The 16522-nt window shown below is 40.4% G+C and overlaps 1 protein-coding gene across 1 annotated transcript in view; it reads left to right on the top strand.

Moving 5' to 3' along the window:
- The window catches only part of LOC108096982 (unconventional myosin-VIIa), a 634406-nt gene that overhangs the window by 317412 nt on the left and 300472 nt on the right, over positions 1 to 16522 (top strand). Inside the window, 3 exon segments of the mRNA XM_043207602.1 lie at positions 3748 to 4069; positions 4071 to 4268; positions 13329 to 13441. Coding sequence (XP_043063537.1) covers positions 3748 to 4069; positions 4071 to 4268; positions 13329 to 13441 — 633 coding nt within the window.

The raw sequence follows: 16522 nt of genomic DNA on the forward strand, positions 1-16522 counted from the left end.
GAAAAGCGGTGAAGCGGCCAGACGGTGGCCAAGCCTGGATTGACGGCCAGGAAGGTTCTTCTGTGTGTTTGGGGGGATTGGCAGGGAATAATCCACTATGAGCTGCTCCCCTATGGCCAAACGCTCAATTCGGACCTGTACTGCAAACAACTGGACCGCTTGAAGACAGCACTCATGCAGAAGAGGCCATCTTTGATCGACAGAGGCCGAATTGTCTTCCACCAAGACAACGCCAGGCCACACACATCTTTAGTGACGCGCCAGAAGCTCCGGGAGCTCGGATGGGAGGTTCTTTTGCATCCACCGTATAGTCCGGATCTCGCACCAAGTGACTACCACCTGTTTCTGTCCATGGCGAACGCGCTTGGTAGTCTGAAGTTGGCCACAAGAGAGTCCTGTGAAAATTGGCTCTCCGATTTTTTTTGCCAATAGGGAAGCGAGCTTCTATGAGGGGCATTATGAAGTTGGCATCTCGTTGGGAACGCGTCATCGAACAAAACGGCGCATATGTATTTGACTTGAATCGCATTATTGTGAACAATTGAAAATTCAATAAAAATACCGCAAGACTTTTTTGACAACCTAATATTATATTAGAGGTATTATTTTCTTATGTTAACATTTTCTTTTTAACAATTTAACAATAATTAATTTCTTATACAATTTATTTATTTTTGTTTCTTATCCAATGCTTGATTTCGAGATGCTCCAGACCCCTTTGAACGGATTGCATGATACCTGAAATCCCTCAACGTCTTTTAACAGGAACCTGTAATTTCTTAATACTTTTGCAATTACATAAGGACCTTTATTCTTCGGAATCAGTTTTCTTCAAAACGCCTGTCGTGCTATTTAAATTAAATTTTTTACCATTACATAATCTCCTATTATTTACTTAGACGGTTTTCTGGCTGTTTTATCATATTGCTTTTTGTTGTGCGCTTGTGCTTTTTTTTAGACATTTTTTTGCTTCTTCTCTAATTTTTTTTAAATTCCTATTTTCTTCTGCGTTGTCTTACTCTTCTAATTTTTCTTTTAGTTCGTCCACCAATTGTCCCCTTTGTTCTTCACCAAATAACATTTTGCTCGGAGTTCGTTTAATGCTGCGGTTCTGTGTGTTGTTTAACACATGTTCTACTTTGTCTATTACCAAATCCCAATATATGCCTTTTTCTGGTTCAATTAGCTTTGCCATCATTGGTCCAAGATTTCGGTTGATTCTTTTGACCTGGCCATTTGCCTGTGGCGATCTTGTTGCTATTTTTATGTGCTTAACTTTGAATTCTGATAAAAACTCATCAAACTCTCTAGAAGTAAAGCAACTTCCTCTATCTGAAATTATACATTTTGGTTTGCTATATCCCCTAAAATAATCTCTTAATGCTGCGATAGCTTCCTTTGAATTTGTGGTCTTAGTTGTCTACAACCGAACAAATTTCGTGAAACCATCGACAATAGCAATTATGTGTTTCTGTGATCTGCTTTGATCGATATGTATCAGTTGAAAGGGTTTGTCACCTTTTTGAATACAATGTAGAAGTCCTTCTTTGCCGGTCTTGGGGGGAAATGCTAAACATTTGAGACAGTTTTCAATATGACCTAAACATTTATCTTTGGCATTAGGAAACCAATAACTTTTCGAAATAGCCTGTAACATTTTGGCTCTGCCTATATGACCAATCTCATTGTGGTATTTATAGAGTACATGTTTTTCCATATCTGTAGGTACGTAAAATAACAGCCTACCGTCGTTATTATACCCTTGCAGAGCAAAGGGTATTATAATTTCAGTCAGAGGTTTGCAACGCAGTGAAGGAGACACCTCAGACCCTATATAGTAGGGTTGTGATGATATGTAAAAATATCGTATCAGTGATATATAGTTTTTCAAAAATCTATCAAATTGATAAAAATTTGTATCACCCAAAAATATCGATACATCAAGTATTTTTGATATTTATTTGATTTACATATTTATTTTTATTAATCAACCAAATTTAAAAAAAAAATTTTTTTTTTAACGATTTTCGCTGCACATGTGCTCAATGCTTTATTTTAAATATGTACATAAATTTATATTTTATCCTGATTTTACTTTGCCTTTTTCCAATAACAAGTAATTTATTGTAAATTAAAAACGAAATCACTAACACGAAATTAGCGGAAAAAACTCGAGAGCAAATCAAATCTATTACTAGGAATTCGTGCACAAACACAAAATTTCGCGGAAATACATCCAAATCCACAGAAAAATACATTTTTGATGCGCTCATCTCATTGGCTTCCAGGGAATCACATCTGAGTGACCAATTCGAAAATATCAAAAATATATAAAAAAAATCAGCGATATTTGATATATCAGGTGAAAAAATATCATGATATAAGTATTTATTTTTGTCAAAAAAATATCGATATATTGATATTTTGATATATTATCAACAACCCTACTATGAAGTATATATATTCTTGATCAGCATCACGATCTGAATCGAAATCCGTCTGTCCGTCGGTCCGTCTGTTCGTCTGTCCGTCTGTCTGTTTCTATGTAAACTAGTCTCTCAGTTTTGAAGCTATCTTGCTGTGGAACGAGCCGGATCGACCGACTACATCGGATAGCTCCCATACGAGAGATTGAAAAACTTGATTTCTTTCAGATGGTGTTTAATAATTACTGTCGAATTTCGCATTCAATTTTTATCAAAATCGGATAACTCTATCATAGCTGCCATAGGAGAGATCGAAAAATATATATAGAATTAATGAAAATTAATTGATAACGTCGATGTTTTTCATCACACGACTATGATTTTTTGAGTATCAAGTTTTTTAACTAGCCTTGATTTATAAAAAAAATTTCATAAAAATCGGACAACTATATCATAAAGCTGCCATAGGAAAGATCGAAAAATCTATGTAGAATCAACGGAAATAAAATGTTAACATCGTTATTTCTCATCAGAAAATCATAATTTTTGGAATATAGAGTTTTCTAACGACTCTCGAATAACAAATAAAATTTCATCAAAATCGGACGACTATATCATATAGATGCCATATGAACAATAGTTTTTTTTATAAATTCTTCCATTTCTCATTTCAAACAGTTTATGCTCATTTTCCTTGCTTTTTTACCCTTTGAATTTTTGGATCCTTGGCTTGGCAAATTACTAGATTATCTTCAAATGTGTTGGTTTCCACCACTAAAATATTTCTACATCTGCTTAAAGCGTCAACGTGTTGCATTCTTTTCCCTTTCCTATGTATCAACTCGTCGTTATAACTCTGGAACTCTGAAGCCCATTTAGCAATGCGTGGATTAAGTTCAATCTTATTAAGTGTTAGTGTAAGAGAATTACAGTCGGTAATAATTTTAAAGCGTCGACCAAAAAAATATACTCTAAACCTGCGAAGTACGTGAATGATAGCCATTGTTTCGAGATCGAAACTGTGGTATTTCGATTCAGCAACGGTTGTGCGTTTGAAAAAAATAAAATATGGGGTGCAGCTTTCCGTCTTCTTTCTTTTCGAAAAGAACGGCTCCAAAGCCTTGGGAACTAGAATCGCAGAGCAACTCTACCTCGGCTTTGTAATTGTAAATGGCTAACACCGGTGCCTCTACCAGCTTTTTTTTAAGTTTTTCAAAACATATCATTTGCTTTTCTCCAAACTGAAACTTTTCGTCCTTTCTTAAAAGGTCATATAATGGTTTTGCTCCCTTTCTATTTTTGTTTATGTTTATCTTTACAGGTACGTTCGCTGTATAAAACCGAATTTACTAAAACGACCAAATAACTATGACAAATCATTAGTTCTTGATCAGTTAAAGTATCTTGGCGTTGTGGACATAATTCGGATAAGAAAAGAGGGGTTTCCAATTCACTTAAGTCATGAAGATTTTATCACAAAATATAAATGCCTGATGACAGAAAAGTCTGTTGAGGATTCATATAAGTATATATCCAATATAATGGACTTAAATGACTTGCCAAATACGGAGTGGCAAATAGGAAAAACTAAAATATTCCTGCGAAGTACTGTGCATCGCCTATTGGAATTCAACCGAAAAGAAAAAAATATATAAAAACGCTGTAACTATTCAAAAAAACTGGAAACGATTTCATTGTTTTAAGTCGTTCTTACGCATTAAACTGGCAGTTTTAAAAATACAACATGCGTATAAAGGCTGGAAATTAAGAATTCGATTTATAAAAATGAGGCGCAGTGCAATCGTCATACAAAGTCGTTTACGTGGAGTATTCGCTCGAGAGGTAAGACTTTATTAACAATTGTTATTATAATCTGATAGCTCCCTTTGTTAAACCATACCATACCATAACCAGAGTATGGGCAGATATAAACTATATTAAGTTCCCTAAATTAAGTTAGTGGTTGGGCCACTCTAAAAATGTCAAAGAAAATATCCTTTTTTTTTTTAAAGAACCCCCAAAACGCTTAAAACAATGTCCTAAAATTTTTAAGTACTCGATTTAGTACTGGCGGTCTGGTCTCCTTTTGAAGGCGCTCAAAACAACAAACTCGTGAAGGAGACACCTAGGATACTATAAAGTATATAAATTAACAAAATGCCCTTTTTAGGATTTACAGTAAGACGCGCGGTACTGCACGAATGAGAAGACTTATTCTGTTAAGCATTATCAGCCTGGAAACTTCCGTTTTGCTGGGAGACCGTGTTAACTCCTCCCTGCCAATGTAACGTAGGTTTTTCATATTTAATTTTTGTAAGTATGGTAAGCTTAGTATTTCTTGATGGTCCGTAATGTTAAGGACTGTTGATGCAGCGGGGGCTGGCGATTTTTTAACGTAGCTCTTCAAGTTTTGGTATATGGTGTTATTTATTTTTACCTCGTCGTCGAATGTAACGAGGAAGGTTCCGGTTACCAGTTTTCCATTGATCTTAGCTGTTCCGTCATTGAGATGATGACGCCATCATCGATGATTATTAGGAGTTCAAGGTAGGTGGTGCGAGTCGAGCAGTGTGCGTTACCTTCTGAGTGAAGTGGCTGCGCGCAGGTTGTGTAGGGCATTTCTCTGCAAAATGTTGTTGTAAGGGCGGTGCTGCAGTTTCCAATCGGCATGATTTTGTTACCGCAGTAAGCTACATATAATATTATCTTCATCAAAATTAATAATAGTGCCGTTGTTTCAACTGGGTGCAAGATTATCTTCTTACAAACTATGTACGGCTTAGGATATTTTAATATAAAGTATACATTTTTTAATAAAACTTCAGTAATAGTAACATTTGTAGAATGTTAATTGATTAAATTTTGTAAATCATTTGAATATAAAATTGCGGGGTTGATTATTCCAATTTTCGCAAGTGTAACTGACAACATTAAGGCTTCGAGTTCGGAAATAATTATTCTATTTCTTGATAGCAATTTTTCATACAAATTTTCTGTATTTATCTGTTGTACTTTTGTATTTTTTACTAAAATGTTTACTGTGTTTGTTAGGATATTTATTTGTTCCTGGGTCTTTGTGTTAATGTTTATTTGCCTATTTTCTGATTCTATGAGTTCTTTTTGCGTGAATTTAATTTTCTCAAAGTCATCGAAATCTGAAGTACCGGCTACGATTTTTAATGCGGTGCCTAATAAGTTGATGCTTCTAGCGTGTCTATGGTGAACATTTACTGTATCTATGAGAGTTCTAATGTGCCGTAAATCCGAGTCTAATATCTGCCTCATATGTGACCGAGGGAAATGTTCTTCCATTTCTTCCGTGTCCTTTACTATCTCCGAATACATTGTTAAATTGGTCGAATGTTTTAGGTACTGGAACTCTTTCCAAATGGTCACGTCTCCGTCTATGATTGGTATGTAGTTTGAGGTCGTGTAATCGGTGATTTTGGCCGTTATTGATACGGCGAGAAGAAGTACCGTCCAAATCCTGAGGTGTTGAAAATAAAAGAACAGAAAAAATAAACTTTATTATAATTACCTCAAATTGTCCTTATGGACCACCCTCCCTTTTATTAAGACTGCGGTCCCCAAGTCTGCTTCAATGGTTTCCTCGGTGTACAAATTTGAAAGTTTGTTTCCCAACCTCTTATTTGATTTTATGAGAACTTTGTCTCCTACTTGAAAATTTCTGTCTTGTCTAGTTTTATTTAATCTTTGTAGTTGGATGTTCTGTGCATTTGAGACTTTATCTCTAATTTCTGCGTTAAGCTTTATAGTTGATGAGTGAATTATGTCGATGGGTCGTTTATTTGTTACAGAGTGAATGATTCTATTGTATTCTATAGACGCGAGTAGTATTAATTCAACCGTGTCTCAATACCTCTTTCGATTTTTAAACACCGTGCAATTTCTGTTAGTGTACTGTGGAATCTTTCCACTTGTCCGTTCGATGTACTGTGAAGCGGCGGTGCATTAACGATTTGCATGTTAAACCGGTTGCTTAAAAGAGACCTAATTATTTCAGATTTTATAGAGGTCTCAATATCGCAATATATTGTTTTCGGTCGCCGGTATAAATTAATAAGTTGTAAAATCGCGGTTTGCACGTCTGCAATGGTTCTGGAAGCGATTGGTTGAACAATTGAAAATTTTGAAAATTTGTTTATGCAAGCTAAAAAGTATTTTTTGTCTGTCGAAAATATGTCAATGTGTAGGATTTCGCCTGTGTATGAGGGAATGGGTGTTTCTCCGAGAATTTGTTTCTGAGGGTGTCTATCGTATTTTGCCTTCTGGCATATTTTACAATTTGCGATCACCTCATTTGCCATATGAGTCATTTTGGGAAAAAAATAGTCTTGCAGAATCTGTTTTACGTTTTACGTTTTTTCTGGTGAAAACCAGACTTTAAATCTAATGTGGTAAAGTATTTTGCCTTTCCTAAATTTGCCAAGATAAAAACTACGTTCGGGATAGGGTATTTGTCATCTATTGTCTTCAAATTAAGCTTTCTGAAGTCTATTACTAGGCGTTTTTTTTGTTTTTCCCTGTTCATCGGTCCCTTTTTTTATCTACAACCCAAACGGGGTTGTTATATGGAGACCGAGATGGTCGGATTATGACGTCTCGTAACATCACTTGTGTTTCTGTGTTTACAAAGTCAGACACGCCCATTGGGTATGGATACAGTTTTGAATATATCGGATCTTCATTCTCTGTCCGGATAGTACCAACAATGTTAGTATTGTACGACAGCGCTTCGTTTGGCTCTGCAAATACACCCTTACGGTTTCCTAACATTTCCTGGAATTTTTCCATTATTTCCTGTGGTACCACTATATCCTCAACTTTTGTAAAATTTACATTTGCACACTTCAAAAATTTAATTTCCTTCGAACTGCTGTTAGTTATTAACTTTTTTTCTTTTAGGTCAAGTACGACGTCAGTTTTTTTAGTAGGTCCAGTCCAATAATCCCATCAAACGTTGTTAAGTTTGGTAGCAAGAAAAATGTTGTATTTGTATTAAAAATGTGCAATATACATTTTTTATTTATTGCGTTATGACCATGGATTGATTTTATAGAAAATGGTTTATTTACGAAAACAACGGTATTTAATTCTTTAATAGGTTTGATGTAATTTTTGGAAGCCCCTGTGTCAATTAAAAGTTTTATTTTTCTTCCTGCGATATCCCTTTCTATGAATGGGAGCAGGGTGTTATGCCTAAAAAATTTATTTTATCGTATTCTACTAGGTCATCGTCGATGTTATCACATTCCTCTTCGGCTACTGCCGGGTATTCATTATTGGTTTCATTTGGTGGGTCGTTTTCTACAGCCAGATGATTTATCCTCTGGTGTTTCGGTCCTGTATATCTAGCGCTACTACTAGTTGGCCTTTTAATCGTCTGTCCCTGATTATTGCTACCTTTGGGTTAAATAATTTGGTAAGTGCTTTGAATTTGTCTTGAAAACGGTCCACTTTGTTGGTTTTGGGTTGGTTGTCTAAAACAGGATAATGAAGGATCGACGTCCATTGGTTGGGTCGGTTCCTGTTTGGGTGGCTGTCTTGGTGGTATTTTATTAAAATGAGGATTTTTATCATTTGGGTTAAACTTAGCGTCTGTCGATGCACTTGTTTGTTCAGCCCTTTGGTGTTTTTCCTCCGTGCTACGTGCGAAACTACTTGCGAAGATGTATCGCTCATGATTAGCGTCTACTTCTTGCGCTAATGCTAAAGCGGAAGAAAGATCGGTTGGTCTTGCCGAAAAAAGAACGTCGCTAAGCGATTTTCTTGTGCCCGAAATAAATACTCGTAGCGCATCTGCTCTGTATTTTTCGTTCAGTGAGGCAGCTACGGTGTTGTCGTAGGACATAATTGTCTTGTTTATAAGCAGAGTCAGTTTTTTCTCCACTTCGTCATAGTACTGCAGAAGTGTCATGTTTCCTTGACGGAGTGTTGACATCTCCTGTTCTATTAAATATATCGGTCGTTTGTCCGCGTATGTAAAGTCAAGCCTGTTAAAAATAGCTTTAAAATTTAAAGGCGTGTGGAACGACGAAAGAACCATATCGGCCGAGCCTTTTATTTTGTTTCGGAGAATGCCTAAAGCTTGGTAGTGTTTGGAACTACCATCATGTTTCTCAAATACTTTATAGGCGGTATGCGCCGCTTTCCTCCAAGAAACGTATTCTTTCCCTCAAAGTCCGGCAGGGACTTCATAATATCTAACGTTTCGCAGCATGCGATACCTATTATAATTTCATCATCCCTATACGTTTCAACTTCGGGTGTGCCGATGTTTACACCACCTAATCGCTTCTGAACTTCTTGTAATTTTTGTTCAAAGCTTTTTTCCTGCGCGGCGAGTGCGCTCGCAACTGCGCCTTCTATAATGGATTTTAATTGTTCACTGGTCAATGCCATGTTTGAACTATTTTGTTGTGAACTTTCCGCGGTGTTTAGCTTTTGAAATCTGTCCAACAAATCTTCTATCTCAGTTACACTCATAAGATTTTAACACAAAGAACAAAGAATTGTAGTTGTAGTTAATTGTTTCTAAAAAAAAATTTCCGAACTTGTGCCTTTATTGCTAAGCTCCAATCCACCTTCATGTTGTCGCGTCTATATTCCTTCTGGCGAGGGCCGCTAAGACGGCATCGTGCGACGCATTGTCAAAGGCTCCCTCTATATCCAGAAAGGCACAGATTGCAACTTCTTTGTTGTCCACTGCCCCTTCAAGGGTGTGACAAAGTTGGTACAGAGCAGTGTCAGTTGAACGACCTGCCCTGTATGCGTGCTGAGTGGGTTGCAGCGGACAGTCCTTAAGAACTGTCCTCCTAATATGATATTCTACCAGCTTTTCCAACGTTTTAAGGCAAAACGAAGTTAAGCTGATAGGTCTGAAGGACTTTGGGTTGGTGATGTCTTTCTTCCCTGCTTTGGCGATGAAGACCACCCTAGCTCTACGCCACGCATTTGGGATGTGTCCAATTGCTAGGCTGCTTAGCATCAGTCTCCTTAAGCGGGTTAGGAGTAAGTCCAGTCCCTGCTGCAGGAATGATGGAGAGATACCATCCAGACCAGGTGACTTAAATGGTTGGAAGGTCCCAATTGCCCATTTAAGTCTCTCTGGAGAGACTAGAGACTTGGCAATTGCCCAGTCCTCTGCGCTTGTTCTGAGGTGTCTTGGAGTGGACGTTGCCTCCATTTGGTTGGCCGTATCTTCCGCCAGGGGTGAGCTCCCGGGGAAGTGTGTTTTAAAGAGTAAAGCTAGTTTATCCCTGTCGTCGGAAGTGTAAGAATTATCACATTTCCTCAGGGCTAGGTTACTTTCTGGTGCAACTTTGGCCATGGCCTTGTGCAATCTTGCCCCTTCATGGGCAGTGCTGATTGCCTCACAGAAGTCTCTGTAGTTCTTCCGTTTGGCCTTCCCGATGTCTTTTTTATAGAGCGTCAGGCTTTGTTTATATTGTCTCCAGTTATCCTCGCTCGTTTTTGCTCTGTTGAAGAGCCGGCGGGTGGAGATTCTGAGCCGTTCCAGGTTGTCATTCCACCATGGAGCGTATCTATCTGCTTTCCGTCTGCCAAGAGGGCAACTGTCCTCAACAGCATTGGTTATCTTCTTGCAGAGGTTACCCACTGCCTGATCCAATTCTAAAGAATGTCTGGGTATACCTGACGGTTCGTTAGAGAGATTGAGCTCAAGAGAGGACTTGAACCGATCCCAGTTTGTTTTCTTGGGATTCCTTTTGGGGGCGTCCCTAGCGGTGTTGAAGTCTAATTCAAATCTAATGATTCGGTGATCCGACATTGATTCCTCTGGCGACTCATGCCAGTTCTTAATAAGTGGTCCTAGAGACCTGCTCATATGAGTTATGTCTAGGACCTCTTCTCTTACTCTAGTAATGAATGTCGGTGTGTACCCGACATTACCGATTTCTAGGTTACTATTTACAATAAATTCTATTAGCTGCTCACCTCTGTTGTTGACATCGGTGCTTCCCCATATCACGTGATGTACATTGGCGTCACACCCGATGATTAGGGGCATCTTCTTCCTCCTGCAGCATTCCACGAGTCCGGTGATTTCCGGTGGTGGGCATGCTGCATCCCCAGCAAAATACGCCAATGCTATGGCGATCGCTGGTATCCTTCCTGCGCCGCTCACAGTTACCGCGACACAGTCACTGCTTAGGAACTCTGAAAAGTTATTATAATTGATATCTTTTCTTACCTTTGATTCCTTGGTGTACAGGCCTTTAATACCCTGATTGCACCAAGGCTCCTGTATGAGAGCTAGCCCGAGATTTTGGTTGGTGAACAACCTGGGCAGGACGGCTGATGCCGCCTTGGCTCGGTGTAGGTTGACCTGGGCTAGCCTCGTGCTGCTGTGTGCAGCCATCATTGGAGCGGATGCTCCATCTTTGGTGAAGGGGGCGGGTGTTCCCCTCCACTGCCATCCGTCAGAGTGATGTCGTCCTCCATTTCGTCCTTATTGTCGGAGGGCGTAGGATGCTTCTCATCCTCATTCCTCACGTCTGTAACGGCGCTAGGGTCCTCCTCTGTACCCATAGGCTCCTGTGGCTCGTCGAGGGATTCGTCGACCTCCACTTTGCCATCTGGGGGACCAGAGGGCGCTCCTTCTGTTGCGGCCATCTTTGCCGCCTTTCTCAGCCCACTCACCGAGACGATGCCGTACCTAAAGTTGAGCTGATGACCTCTAGCTACGATCTCGTCTCGGGTGAGCTGGTCGATCCCGATGACGAGGAGTGCTCCGCCTCCATCGTTCCTCCGGGAGACCACTCTCCAGGCATCTGTGTCCAGCCTGTTCTGTCGCCCAAGCATCGTGAGGAGTTCCTCATTTTCTCTTTCCGAGCTTCTGGGGCAGAAGACCGTGACATTATATGCCGCGGGAAATCTTCTCCCACCTTGGTTTCTAGGGGCACGCCCTTCCACGTTCTGAGCAAGGGCACAACGGCCCTCAGCCAGTCCGCTGAGTCCTGGTCCAGGCAGTCGATGAGGAGGTATCCTACCCTGAAGTGGATGCCCCTAAACGCGACTGCCGTGTCCCATGCCGACGTGATTACGTCGTCCATGATGGCCTCCTCCAACTCGGACAGTTCTTCGTGGCTCAAGTGTACCTGTGGGAAATCCTCAGGTAACACCGCCACTCTGACTCTCTTGGCGGCCTCCGCATAGGAGGTGTGTGTGCCAGTGAGAGGGGCTGTGGAGATGGACGGTGGCTGCTTCGCACTCCCTTCACTTGCCTTCGGTACGCTGAGTGTTCCAGCAGATGCCTTAGGGGGAGGTCTCCTTGCTGCCGCCGCCTTTGAGGTGCAAGGCTCCTCAGGCTTTGGGCAGGAGAGAGTAGGCTTAACCTCATTAGTGACCTCTGACTTCGACCTTTTTGGGGTGTCCGTTGGAGGGGTGAGGGTGCTGTTACCCCGCTTGCTTGCAGGTGCACTACATGGGGCCGCTGGTCGTGGCTCCTTTGCCTTCCTCAGTGCCTCGTCAGGTGACATGCCCTGCTGGAGGTATCTGAGGTACCATTTTGTTTTGGACCCCGGCAGGCCTCTCCTGTTGAGGTCGTCTAGGCCTCCAGGTTGTCCTTTGGCAGGCCTGGTCCTCTGTCCAGCCGCGGGGGGTGGGCGAGCCAGCCGGGATGGTCCTGCTGGTCGCGCACGTTCCCGGACTGGAACAGTTGACTATTGTGGGGGATGTCCCACATCTTGCGTCCGAGACGCACTCCTGGCGGTGGCTGCGCTCCTGGGTGGGGATGGTCCCACCTGTGGTCGCTCCCCGTCGAGGACTTGGTTTTCGAAGTGTCTTGCGACACTCGAGGCAGGGATGTCCTGCGGTAGTTTGGTGTTCGTATGCTTCTTCATAATCGAATCCTACGAGTTGCGGAGAAGGTATGGTCCACCCGGGCAGAGATCCGCCATACCCGGGTAAGGCGCGGTTAGGACAGGCGGTCGCCACTTGCCTGAACCCTCCGTGAAAGACTGGGCTATTTGTTAATCCGGGCCCCCAGCCAGGCTGACTATCGGCACGGGTCGGATGACACCTTAGTCCGGCACCGGATTGAGATTGTGGGAAGGGAAGTTGGTAGGTAATTGTGAGGGAAGAGGGGTGTGTAAGGCTACATTTTAAAGACGGCCAAACAAGCGTCTTATCAGTACACCGACTTCGGTGTACCCGCTGTTTGTCCGGGGTTGCTTATTAGCTTGCGCTTATTCACAACTAACCTTATGAATAAGGCCGTTCGCTATCCGCAATCTGCGACCCGCCTGGTGGCCCCAGCTAAGCCCCCCCCTTGAACATCTCACTAGTTCTCGAGGAACAGGATACCGATAATTACTCTTAGTGAATTTTTCCCTAGTGGTATAAGTTTTTTTAAACCTCTTTATGTCATTATTGACAATGAGGATTTTGGCTTGTCTTTGGTGCTCTCCCAGCAGCTTGCCTCATATGAACCTCTTCCTTTCTCAGATGGTCTCAGATAGATTGTGGGTCTGCCTATGCCACAATAAGGCTCGGGTCCTATAAGGGGGCGTTTTGCCTCTAGTTAAGCTTGCACTTAGATGTATACCCCGTTGGTCGCATATTACCTTTGAGTCCTTGGTGTACAGGCTACGTAACTATCACTAGAAATTGTATATTGTATAATAATTGTATAATCCTAATACTGTAGTTCATTAAGTTGTATGTATCTCAATATTCATGCGCGCACCCAAACAGATAAATAGAGAGATATTGAATCCTGATTTAGCCGCAAGTACTTTCTTCGACCCTTTTACCCCTTAACCACTTTTTAGTAAGGAGTTAAAATTACTTTTTATAAATAATTGACTCTGATAGATCTAAAAATATAATTCTTATCAATTTTGTGTTTTAATATTGTAGGTGGCGACAGCATTGAGGGAAATGAGGCGCGTAGATGAGGAAATGAAAAAGCGTAATAAAGTATATGAGCAATTTACCAATATCCATACCAGTGCTTTAGCAGATTGTGAAAGGTAAGTCTGTTGTTATACCTTAAACTTTTAATCAATCAATACGAGCGTAGTGTAAGTTATATTTCAAATTTTGAAGCATTCAAGGTTTTGATATGAGATAATGAGATTAGTGGGGCGGTGATTTACGTCTTGTGCTACCTTATATTATAATACGAATGTTTTGCCTCTTCTTTTTGTTTATGATGACGTCATAGCCGCAATTCGGATAATGATTTTGTCTTGTGTTCACTTACGTGTACTATTGTGATCGTATAGTTACAAAGCAAAATAAACCCAGTAATAGAAAATACCATACTGGTATTTTTTGGCTAATAATAGAGTGCTGTTATGCGAAAAGAGCAAATAATTAAACAGCACTATAGCGTATATTTTTTCAATGGATAAAAATAAAAAATTCAGCAAAACAATTAACACGCGGCAAATTATTGTAAACGGGAAATATAAATAATCATTCTCCAAAAAACCCAGCATGAGTTAATATTTATTTTGATATAGTCGCCCGATCCGTCCCGTTCCGACTTATATACTGCGAGCAATAACTACACAACTTTTGGGAAAGTTTTAGCAAGATAGCTTTAAAACTGAGAGACTAGAATGTATTTACTTTATGGGGTCTGCGGTGTCTTCTTCACTGCGTTACAAACTTCGGACTAAAATTATAATACCCTTTTACTCTGCAAGGGTATAAAAAGTCTATTATAGTCAAAACAAAGTACTCTGAAAGGCCTATGCAAGTTATTATTAGATTTACAATCTTTTACAACGATAGGAACATAATTTTTAGTTAATCTACTTGTCATCCAAAGATGCGGTCTACCCAACAAGTAAGGACTCTTAATTTCGCCACGTACAAGGTTATAAATTAATGCAGTAGCAAACATCGTACTGTGCTGTGTAAGGGAGGGCAAATTAATAATGATCAATCTATTGAAAAAATACGGTTGGAATAGATTTGGATTCCAGCTTAGGCGGCGTAAGACAAAAAGCAAAAATTTTTTTTTGGATTGATTCTTTTCGACGTGCACTCCGTATTTATGACTCCAAACAAGAGCCCCATACTCAAGAATTTGCCGGACCAGCAATATATATAAAATCTTAGTAACGTATGGATCATCAAATTTCTTCCACTATACAAGAACTCCACTTGCTTTATTTACCATGTTCGAAATATGAAATGAGAATTTAAGTTTGAAGTTTAAGAGGATGCCAAGCGTTGTTCTCTTCAAAGCAGGGACTGTAACGGTTATAATTAAAAAAGCAAAAAATTGCAAAATAAAAGTTATTTTATATATTTTTATGAAAAAAATTGATTTTTAATAACTAAAAATTAATTTTAATAATTAAAAATTAGTAATAATTATTAAATATCAATTTTTATATAAAAATTACCAGTTCACCCTCGACAGTCTAACCGATCGGTCGTGTTCTTCCGCGAGACGTCTACGTAGCGCAGCTTCAAAACAACAACACAAGCACAAAGCAAACAACAAAATTTTCTTATCTCTACTCCAACTGAGCGACGGACAATTTTGGCAGCATTTAAGAGGCCTTAAAGTTTGTTGACCCCACAATGCTGGGCCCTCCAGACATCTGGAGAAAACACCCTCCAGACGGTATATTTTTGGTAGCAACCAGAACGGATAAAGATTCCCAGCCCCTGGCTGCAATCTGCCCGTTCATTATCAAGAAGACCATCGACAATGCGATTCAAGGTGAAGTTACAAGTTGTAAGAGAACCAAAGACGGTAATCTACTGATTAAGACCAAAAACCTATTACAAGCCGAAAAACTTAAGAAACTCGTCAGTATGCCTTCCAACATTCCATATGTCGATATCCCCATTAAAATATCTGAACACCGAAGCCTTAACTCGAGTATTGGGATAATATATTCGAACGATTTGCGAGGAATCGATGAAACAGTCATCTTGGACAACCTAAAGTCTCAGAAAGTCGAAAGAGTCGAGAAAATATATAAATATATTCCCAACCAGGTTCTACAAAAAACTCCACAAAACGAAACGGGTCTTATCAAAATCTCATTCAAGCAAACCAATCTGCCAGACTTTCTCTATATTGGTTATGAGAGAGTTGAAGTTCGTACATTTGTACCGCGCCCTTTGCGTTGCAACAAATGCTCTAGGTTTGGTCATACCGCAAAGTTCTGCAACAACACACCAACTTGCGCCAACTGTGGTCAACGTGGGCATCACGTTAACTACGAAAATGGAGAAATTTGCCAAAACATGCCGAATTGCATAGATTGCTGCCTCAAGAAACTCCCATCATCTGACCACCATGCCCGCAACAAGGACTGCCCTGTCTTCTTGTCGAACAAGGAAGTCCAGGCCATTAAGACCCTACAAAAAAGTTGACAATAGGACAGCCTGGTCAATATACAACCGAAGACACCACGATGGATCTCTCTACTCGTCAGCAGCGAAATCCAATCTAGCCAACTCAAGCCAAACGACAACAAGGAAAACAATTAGCTATGCCCCAAACGAATTTGACACACCAACATCCAGGAACCTCGACCCAGACCCAGACGAACCAATGTCATCCAGCTCGGAAACTCCCTGCACTTCCCGTACTGCTAAAAAACCGGTAAAAATCCTTCCGCTCAACACAACAAATAGAACCAAAAGACTTTTAAAAAATGATCAGAGCGCAATTATCACCAGGTCGAAGCTTAAATCCCTTGCCTCAATTGAAACAAAAACAACACAGTAACAATCACAATGACCCTGAAACTTCTACAATGGAACATGAATGGATACCTGAACAATTACAACGAACTGCAAGTCCTGATTAAACGCTTTACTCCCAAAATCATTTCACTCCAAGAAACCCACATAACGTACACCCAACCAATCCCTATTCCAGTTAACTACAACATTCACCACACAGCCTCGCACAGCCCGGCGGCGCTGCCATTTTAATCCACAAATCCATACAACACAAATTCATCCCTCTCCAGAGCACAGTTGATTCCATTGCATTGGAAATTCAGTCTGTGAAAAAATTTAATATAATATCATCCTATATACCTCCTAACAAGAAATTTAACCAAATGGATCTT

This window comes from Drosophila ficusphila, unplaced genomic scaffold, assembly GCF_018152265.1.
Source record: "Drosophila ficusphila isolate 14025-0441.05 unplaced genomic scaffold, ASM1815226v1 contig_2, whole genome shotgun sequence".
In the NCBI taxonomy this organism is placed as follows: domain Eukaryota; kingdom Metazoa; phylum Arthropoda; class Insecta; order Diptera; family Drosophilidae; genus Drosophila; species Drosophila ficusphila.